Source organism: Tachysurus vachellii, chromosome 6, assembly GCF_030014155.1.
Source record: "Tachysurus vachellii isolate PV-2020 chromosome 6, HZAU_Pvac_v1, whole genome shotgun sequence".
NCBI classification, from domain to species: Eukaryota; Metazoa; Chordata; class Actinopteri; order Siluriformes; family Bagridae; genus Tachysurus; species Tachysurus vachellii.
Genome location: NC_083465.1, coordinates 17,782,480 through 17,792,660, shown reverse-complemented (window position 1 = coordinate 17,792,660; position 10,181 = coordinate 17,782,480). Strand labels below are relative to the sequence as shown.

Below are 10,181 nucleotides of genomic sequence, written 5' to 3'. Positions count from 1 at the left end.
ACAAGGCCAGGTAATGTATGAAAGTCAGCCTAAGCTTTGGGATAGTCTCTTAATCTAGACTAATCTAAAACCTAGAAAGGAAGAGATTGTGAGTGGGATTTACTAAACCACATATCCAAATGTGCAGCACAGAACACTGGCACATATAACATGTCGGATCCTGTTGCTGAGGTTTTGAGGAATGGGGTGTCATAAAAGAACAATCACAGTCTGGAAGCCTGTACTGTCTCTAAATGAGCCTGTGTTTGTCCATCCGAGTGTATACAGAGTTAAAAATGCTTGTCTTGAAAACATCCAGTAGAAAGAAATAATTTATTCTTTGAGTACTGAGAACTGGTTTGTGTCTGCACAGCAATAATCTGGATAACCTACTATTATTCTGTCCATAAGAGAGGTCATTATCTGATCAATTCACTATAGTTAATTACAGCTGAAAATGGATTAATATGAAAAGTGTCATCAGGGAAAAAAATGGCTCAGACATTGATGGTAATGTGATAATGTCTATAGAGCCGGTCAATATAAAGACTTCAGTAACAATATTTCATATTTTCCTAAATCTGCAATTAATGTTACAAAAAGCAATGGAAAACATATTCTTAGAACAAGTGTGTTGTGCATTCACCATTGCAAACACTCAGAATGCAAAAGAAAAACCAAACAATGTACAACAAAAAGGGAAAGGAACTGTGACTGCTTCAAAATCAGAAAAAATCCAGAATTGCAAAAGAGGTTGAGCAAATCGTCTAACCAAAATGCATCATGTGTTACATCATATAACACTATAGACTGAAATTGTTGAAATTAAAGTGAAATAAATTGTCAAACACATTTGCTCATTAAAGTTGTTTGTCAAACACGAGCACAAACATGCTTATTTAGAAAATAGAATGCTCTGCACTATAGACAGTTACAAAGGCTTTTCTTATCATAGATGTCAGACAATGAAAACAAAACAATGATATTCCCTTGATAGCTAATTCCTACTTTTTTTTAATAAAAAGTTATAAATCAAATAAAATCTCAACAGTTGGGTATTTCATAAAAGCAAAACACAACTAATATTTAATCTTTTTATTGTATAAAAATACAAAACAAAAAAATAGTTACAATTGATTGATATCACTATGAAGCTAAAACAAGCACAAATACACCACAATCGACGTAATCTTTTCCAGTAAATGTTTGTATAAAATAAGCTGAGAATATCAACATCATGTTCTAAAGGCATAACCTAACTTCAATTTGAACCTAACTATAAGGATTAACCCAGCATTTTGAGAACTTTGGATAGAACGTGTGTTTAATATGACATAGCCATTACACAGGGTCTGAGGGTCCCTGAAAGTTCCAGAGAACAGAATTACTTCCTCACACTTGAGAAAGTTTGGATAGATTTTCCAGAATTCCCAAAACATGTTTGTCAAAATCTATGTACATGTTCATTGAAATCATTGCTGCCTTTTCTAAAATGACAGTGGTGCCCAGTGTTAATGGCTTTGGAGGCCAAAATAATCTCATTGTTATAGTAAATTTTACAATTGCTTGTTTACCTGTTCCAGCTATTGTATCATCCACTACAACGATAAGCTCAGTACCTCATTGGTGATGCAATAAATTGAAAGGGCTAAAGATTATTTCAGACAACATCCAGCAAAGCTATATAAACAGAAAAAAATATATTCAGTTACTCACTCTCAAAACAACATACATATATTGCTCTCCATGGTTTAAAACCAATGTTGAACATTTCTTTTATTCGCCGCTAAATTGACTGTAGGCCCAGGTGATTGGTTCAACTTGGGTTTCTTGGCCCACGTTGTTCATGGAGTAGGATGGGTTCTGTGTGTTCCTCTGTCCTGATCCATTGGATCCACTGCTGGCTGCATGTCTCATTGCTTCCTGATTGCTGCTGTTGGTTGCTGGATAGTTAAGCATGTGGTTGGGCTGTTCATAGAAGGTGTAGCTTTCAGATTCCATCAGTGACAAAGTACTTTGCCCTTGATGCTCTTGTTTTAAAAGATGACTTGTCTGAGGACCGACTAGGGTGCTAAAAATTTCACCTCCATCCTGACTATTTGGATATGTGTAATTTATCTCAATCATCCCTGGGTTTGCAGTCCCATTCTGTGTTCCTGGTGCTTGTGAGTAATGAAAATTTTGCCAGGTACATTCACCAGCAGGCATGGTTTCCTTCCTGTGGAGAGGCTGCTGCGAATGCTGGACACTGTGCTCCAGCTGCTCCAGCTGAGGCTGGGTGGCAGAAGCGCTTGAAGGGTTGAGAAAATCCAGGTCCATTGGATTCAGTAAGGGAAGGGTTCCACTCTCCCCAGAGGAAGGAGGAACTTGGATAACTGGGTTAACCTGTGATATACCCGCTCCATTACTGGACCCAGGGTTGTTGCTGTAGTGAAGCGAAGCCCAATGACCTTGGTTGTATGATACTGAAGCTGGAGATGCTGAAGTGGATGGCATCATACATTCAGAAGAATAGGAACTGTTGTACATATTTTGTTGACTGGGCCTTGGCAAACCATGATGAGTGGTCTTTACATAGGAATTTGGCTCTGTGGAAAGCAAATTCATTCACATTAAGATACACAATGGAGAGTGATGCTTTAAAACAATGAAATTTTCTTAGAATGTTGCTCGGAATCTTTCAGTTTCTTACCTCTTTTAATCCTTGGGTTTATCATATGAAGTTGAGGTTTCTGTCCCATTTCTCCGGCCGAGAAACTGGGGAAGGACTTTATTAGATTCTCAATTTTACGCTTCTTTTCTCGACAGCCATATGGATCTGAAAAAAAAACACACATTCTAAGCATGCAACATCTATAAGACCGGACATCTAAGGTCAATGTATATGGTAAAGAAACTTATTTATTTGCCAGAAGGGATAAGATTTATAAACGTTCCATAAATTTGTAACAGTCAAAGAACTGGCTGACATTCTATATTATGTGTGACAAAGTGTAGTCTTACCTTTGTCATCAGGCAGATACCTAAACTCCATGGGTTCGCTCACTTCTTGGTCAGTGGGGCGACGCAGCTGCATGTGCACAGTGAAAGGAGACGTGATGGAGGTGTCGCAGTAAGCAGGTGTACGGAAAACAATAGCCACCTGCCTGTGCACATCTGCCTGGGAGAAGGAGCCTCTGGCCTCCCAGGTCTGGGTGAAGAAGCGCACTTCTATATCGTCTAGTGTGATGAAGCAAGCATGGAAGGATGAGGTGAAATATGACTAATGTAAGTGTTACATGGTAGCATGAGGAAAGCATGAGTGTACTATTTTCAATAAATGATTGTTACAAGCATGCCAATGAATGACATGCCGACAATGAATGATATACAGATGAGAGTATAAAAAAGATACTGATGGAAAAAGAAGCTCTGTAAGAAGAGTCAACCCAAAGTGTGGATTGGTTAAGGAGTAAATTCTTTTGAGTGTTAATAATAAATATAGTAAATGTTCTACCTTTCTGAACTTTGTCACAGAGCAGGAAGATCTCATCTCCACCCTTCACGCTGCCACTGTTTTTGTTAACACGGCAGATACGCAGCTCAGCTGTGTTTGGGGCACCTGCAGAACAGCCAGTGAGATTATCATTTAAAAGGTAATGCCACTATTAAGAACACAAATGATACACAAGACCATGAGATGAAATGTAAGCATGAGATATGATGTGAATTCCTATCTTTCTCTCTGGCTGTGTTCCACTCTGAAGTGATCATGACAATGTCCTACTCCCTTAACAACTCCACCCTTCAAAGTGAAAGCTCTGAAGGGTCTCATATTGTAATGGATCAAAAGTAACAAGCATTTTGAACATACTATAATACATATGTCAAAAACAATGACTGTGGCACAGTCACTTAGCTTTATGCAAACAAATCTCAAGCTTTCTGCTATGAAAGGAAGTGAATAAATGATCAAATTAGACAACAGACTTGCAGGTCCTGTTTTAGAACGTGAGGGTGGGGCTGTTTTGCACTTCCTCTTTAAGCATTTCAAGTGTATTAAAGTATCTACTTTGGGGAACTGTATGTCTGCAACTGTGGTTCAAGTGCTATCACAGACCACAACAAAATGTGCACTACACCTCACGTGCACTACACACTTTTTCTTTCATTCTATCTTGCTCTGTGTTACCCAAAGTCAACCTGGCCCATAAAGCTCTGTAGAGTGGCTTCCGCTTACATACACACAACTCAGGAAGTGCTAAATGGGGCCATACTCACTTCCTGTAAGGTGATAAGTCCCACTAACTGCTTTGTGACATCTGTGAATTTGAACTCAATAAACTTTGCTGTGGATGAGCCAATAAAGTTCATCCACAATCATTCTGTGATCAAAAACACAAACAAAATCAAACCTGATCCATTTTCAACCATTATTTTATATACCTACAGAACTTTATTATTGCTCTCACTAATGCTCTACTTACCCTGTCAGTGACTTTTAGTGAACAGACTATTTTGTTTGTGCTAAACGCTTTAAATTTTTTAATATTGCACTGTGGCATGTGACTGTTTGGGATGTTTATTTTTTATTATCTTGATTGATATTTAAAATAAATAAATAAATAAATAAATAAATTATATATATATATGACACTTTAATTCTTTAAATTCATAACTCCATACAAATCATCTCTTGATTTGGGGCAATTGGTTATACCAGAATTTATTAAAAAATAAAATGTAAAAACAAAACAAAACAAATTCAATTAAATTAAATCATTTTGCATTTTAAATATATATATTTTTCCCCTCCAGTTCAGTATTATGAGTTATTCTGTGAATGGGAGGGGAGTGAATACTTATGCAAGCCACTGTACATGGAGACTAACTGTAGGACTGCAGGAGGGGTGTTTTGTGGCAACTCACGGTTGTCATAGATGGGATTGGAGATGATAGGTGGCAGAGCAATGCTGTAGCATCCAGTATCATCTGACAGAAAAACCTGGAAACATAGACGCACCACGTTCAGGTCGTATTCCTCCGTCTGTAAAAGCTGCTCCCGAGGAACTGCACATGCAAACAGACATATGGACCGAATAGATGTTAGTACGAATCGCAATTACACTGTTTTACGATTATTACGACTTATTTAAAAGTTAGATGAAGGTGGAAGGAAAGATAAAGCACAGTGCCAGTTTCTCAGAGTGGGTGTAGCATCACCAGCGTCAGAGTGAAGTCATGTGACAGACCAAAAATTTTCATTCACTGCTTAATGATCTTGAATATCTCAGAGTGACGCTATCTCTATACTGTACGTCATACTGCTACAAAAGCTACTGAGAGGTATCCCCGGGGTAAGTTGACAGTGCCCACACACACACACGCTCACATCTAGAGATTCAGTCACTTCACATACCACACAAAATGCGTGTGAAGATGTTCCTCAGTGCCTGCACAGTCGCCCACCTGTTCTCTCTTTGCGGTGGACTCTCCCACCCGATGGCACTGTGACGTGCGGCTGACAGCCGTGGTGAGGTCATAGCAAGTGGAAATATCACAGAGAACCGAAAATCAAGAGAGCTATGAGGATAGATGACGACTCTGCATTGAAGAGGCTGCTAACCTGACGTTCAGTGCTCTGCCTCTGCTTAAACCACAAGGCCTCAAAGAGGAAAAAAATTGAGAGGGAGAGGTGGATAGATATAAAAATGCAGAGTGCAGAACACACAGAAAGGAGAAGCAGATAGATAAATGGCTTTGTAAGACACACTGATACATGAGAGAAGGTAGGAGTGGGTGAGTGGGTGTAGAGTCAGAGGCAGAGTGTGAAAATGAGGAGGTGATGTGCGTGCACAGTTTTGCATATATGTATATGTGTGTAAAGAGACACGGTAACACATCGATTAATGCATAAGGCTTGTGGGTGGTGATAGACCAAGCATTAGGGTGAATGTGGGTGGATGGGAGGATAGAAAATGGACAGAGAAACCTACACATATCTCCAGCCACTGCTATCTACACTGTTTCTCACCTCACTTAGGTTTCTTTCCTACATAAATGGCATTGAAATATTGTACAGATATTATTTTAATGCTAATTGAAACCAAACATCATGAGTCAAAAAGGCCAATAACTCATGACAGCATTAGAGAAGTGAGATCATTGCTGGCAAGCTTTCCCTTATACACATGATCAAACTAATATCAAATGTCATTTCACTACAATGACACAGCCAAGACATTTGTTTCACTGATATTGTATATAAAAGCTTCCTAACCCATACTCCTTCTATACTGTAGTTGAACAGAAAAAAATATTTAGCTGCTTTAAGGAAGTAAAAGGATGGACATGTAATCACTTTAGGAAGCACAGAGCTTTCAGCAGAAGTGAGAATTATCTTCAAGCCAAAAGAAATGGACAAGAGGAAGTAATAACAGGACAACCCAGTCTGTCATGAAGTGTTGCTTCTACATTGTTCAAGAGTATATAGATGTACTAAAAGGTTCTAAATGCTTAATGCTTAAATGCTTTTCTGTGTCAATTCCTTAGCCTACTTTCAGATATATAATGATCCATTTTGACAAAGCAATCCTAAAGACATCTTTGAAAAATGCACAACCTGCTACATGAATGGACCTTCTGAAGTGCAGGTTTCCAACCCTGCTCCTGGAGTACCCATGTCCTGCACATTTTAGTGTTTTCCCTGCTCCTAAGCACCCAATTCAAATAAATTCAGATAATTAACAGCCCTTTCTGAGTGGAAGTGTATGTGTGTATGTGTATGTGTGTGTGTCCAGGACCAGGTTTGGGAATGTGTACTCCGTAGGGACAAACCCGTGAGCATCATAATGGTATTAGGCATAATACTTTTTAAGAATGTTCCATCAACAGCATGTAACAACATGTTACGACATTCCTATGTAAGCTAGTTAAAAAAAATAATTCAATACTTTTTCCTATATTGTTAATATGTAAGTTTAGTTTTTACAAGAATGTATATAGCTATACTTTATAGGTAGCAAGTCCTATATTCCTGCACTGAATAAATTTCCCCTGGTCACATGCCATGTGACACCGCAGCCACTTTTGCAACATTACTAAAACGAGAAGTAACCTTTTTTCTTTCCTAATGATACCACTGTTGCTTAAACACAACCGACATAGCAATAACAGAAAGGATGTAGTGATTTAGTGTCAGATCTGCTAAAATTAATGATATTAAGTTCCTCTTATTTGTATGAGAATGTTATCCTATCATCCTTTGAACAAATGTAAGACTGCAGAGAGAAGCGTGGTAACAGCGTGGTAAAAAAACCTCTTACCATTGAAGGGGTTGAGACCTCGGTTTACTCTCTGTATTATGGCATCCTTAACTTCTCTTCTCCTTACACATTGGATGCCCAAGTTTTGGAATCTATGAAAATAAGCAAATCATATAACAAGATAAACATTCAGAGTAGTGGACAGTGGTTAAACAAAACACTGCAGGTTTAAGTTAAAAATGTTCATATCAAGGGAACCCCCTCACTTCATTCTTTCTTGGAAACATTTTTATATTAAACAAAAGATGGACAGACCTTCAGAAGAAAAGTGGTGCACTACACGTATGGTGGAATGTGGGGTAAAGTCAACATAAGATATTTTTATATTAAAAATTAATACAGTGAGCAGTCAGGGGGAGATGGATTGATGCAAAAACATACATATATACATACAAAAATATTCTACAAGAAAATAAGCAGTAACATTTCTTGCCAAAAAAAAAAAAAAACAATCTGATATTATTGCAATAGTTCTGCTTTATAAAAATGTATAAAATGAATACTTGCAGTTTATCCACAATAACAACAAATTCACACAGTGAGTGCATGTGAATGCAGTCAATTTAGGATGCAGTTAATTTAGTAGGATAATAAATAGTTCAGACTTACGCAATAACCCTGCGTTCAGGTGCAAATTCTGCCTCGTAATATCCATCCTTGCAGTCTTTCCCCACCAGGTCATGTGGGTGTGGTCTGTAAGGCTCATTTTTGGTTACCAATGACACACGCACTTTTCCTCTTCCACAGGTGTTCAGAATCTGATGGCAAGAAGAAAACAATTTATTAAGGTTGATTGCTGTTAATAAACATGACCAAGAAGTGGAGATCGATATGAGATAGAAGTTGTATGCTGTATACCTGGATACTTGGATAAGTTCTATTATTGTCGGAACTTCTTTCTCCAGGTATGCTCCCTGCCGAACGGCCTTCACACTTATACCTGAAGCGCATACCTCTTTGTTTAGGTTGTTCAAAGATCTGAACACAGGGCTCTCCCACTAATCAGAAAAAAAGAACAGGGTTCAGACAGTGAATGGTGATTCCAGTAATTTAGTTAATATCAGAAACTGTCAAAGACAATAAAGACATGGACAGATCCCCTTTAAAAACAACCAGATTTGATAGTAACCAGCATGTCAGAAAGCAGGCAACATGACTGGCAGGTAACAGAATGTTCACATGTCGTGAGAAACACTAGAAAATTGTCAACATCTGAACATCTGTAACACCACAGCGTTTTTTCCTCAGAACCTGATTGCAACCACAGCCGACATAAAATAATTTCCCTGTTGCTACACCTGTCTGTATACACTGCTCACAAGCCGTCTGATGTGCCAATAGACCACATAGTACAATTCTGATAACCAAGCCTTTATCACACAGCTGTACATGGCACAAGATGCTCAGTTCCTGTTCCAGTGTCTTCTTGTGAAACAAGTACCCAATCTTCTTGGCTTGTTTTTCGAATAAAGTCTATAATATCAGCCCATATGAATATCTACACATGGGAGCTGAGGTATGCATACAGGATGCATTGCTGTCCAGCTTTCTATCAGGCACATGTAGAAAATGCTATAAAGCAGTGAATACACACAGCTGACCCCAGTCTCAACTACCTGCTCCTCATGCAACACACAGGAAGTGACCTAAACTACAGTACCCATAGTAAAAAGAACAAAAAGAGGGAAGTAAGCAAATAAGCAAGAGTTATAAGCAAAGGAGAAACTTTTTCATATCAGTAGCAGTTATTAACTTACTGTTCAGCACAGGGAAATGAGCTGTACAAGAAAAGACGAGAGGAAATCAGTACATGGAAGAAACAAGCGGACAGTTTGATAACGTCGCAGCTCTAATGGGAACTTGAAGTCGAAAGCAGTTGACAGATGTTCCTCATTTTCATTTCCAACTGCGAAAACGTCTGCCATGAATTTCATGATTTCTTTCACACTTTCTCTATCATTTGGGCTAAAATGAACAGTTTTGTTAAATTGATCGATTGATTATTTATTGTTTAAGTGTTTTTTAAAAGCAGCAACATCCTCTGAGTTGTGAGATTATAATGAACACTATTATTAAAAACGGACAAATCCATTAAGGAGAACTGAATTCAATTAAGCTATAGTTCATTACTGTAAATGAGATGTTGTACAGCTTAAAGGCGATTCTACTGATTACTCCTTATTAGGTTAAAGTAGTAAAGTCTATAATCTCATACTTACCATCCATTTCGGTGGACACCCTTACGACAGATTATAGTACGTGCGTCTGGTGTAGACTGAATGAGTGACGAATGAACTGCGCAGTGATGTTAAGTAGTGGCAGTGATGGTAGCGAACGAATCGACTCTTTGACTTGAACGCGGGGAGCCGACTCTGAATCAGATCATTTTACACTCACTGGTAATTCAGAAGTATGTATCGTGCATACACTATTCTGTGACGCCGTAAATCGCACACAATGATTTGACTCTCTCCTGTCTATTAATGTCAGACTACACGTCTTCTTGGTGAGTGGTGTATTTTAGGGTAATCAGTTATCAGAATCGAACGACAGGAATCGTTTTCAAATTTAAGGTGGTTAATCACCTTAGTTAGCTATATAGTTCAGGTGGGTAGTACAATGCTATTTATGCATTTAATTGAATAGATTTTTTGAACATATATAATTTATGGTGCAATAAAATTTATTGTTTGTTTAATCCGGCAATAAATCTATTTGGAGTCAAAAGATTCGGCTCTTAATTTTGAGCAGAATCGAATGCACACTTTTTATGAGAGTCGAAATACAGACACATCACTATCAAGCCTCGGGAATTCCCCAGCTAAAAAACACACCCCTTTTATCTAGAGCCAATCAGAATAAAGCTTGGTGTAATGCTTACTGATACCTCTACATTAC

General features: G+C 38.2%; 1 protein-coding gene across 2 annotated transcripts; it reads right to left on the bottom strand.

The window, feature by feature from the left end:
* Positions 1–1,059: 1,059 nt before the first annotated feature.
* On the bottom strand, positions 1,060–9,601 carry rel (v-rel avian reticuloendotheliosis viral oncogene homolog). Of its 2 annotated transcripts, XM_060872623.1 has the most exons (10): positions 9,503–9,596; positions 9,041–9,061; positions 8,142–8,281; positions 7,893–8,041; positions 7,284–7,375; positions 4,888–5,028; positions 3,476–3,580; positions 2,983–3,198; positions 2,672–2,797; positions 1,060–2,567 (listed from the first exon to the last, which is right to left on the bottom strand). In XM_060872623.1, exons 1-10 carry the CDS (start codon positions 9,507–9,509, stop codon positions 1,756–1,758), a joined length of 1,809 nt encoding a protein of 602 aa, XP_060728606.1. In that variant the 5' UTR covers positions 9,510–9,596; the 3' UTR covers positions 1,060–1,755. The 2 variants fall into 2 exon arrangements, with proteins under 2 accessions (XP_060728606.1, XP_060728607.1); XM_060872624.1 differs by lacking the exon at positions 9,041–9,061 and having other exon boundaries at positions 9,503–9,601.
* Between the last annotated feature and the right edge of the window lie 580 nt (positions 9,602–10,181).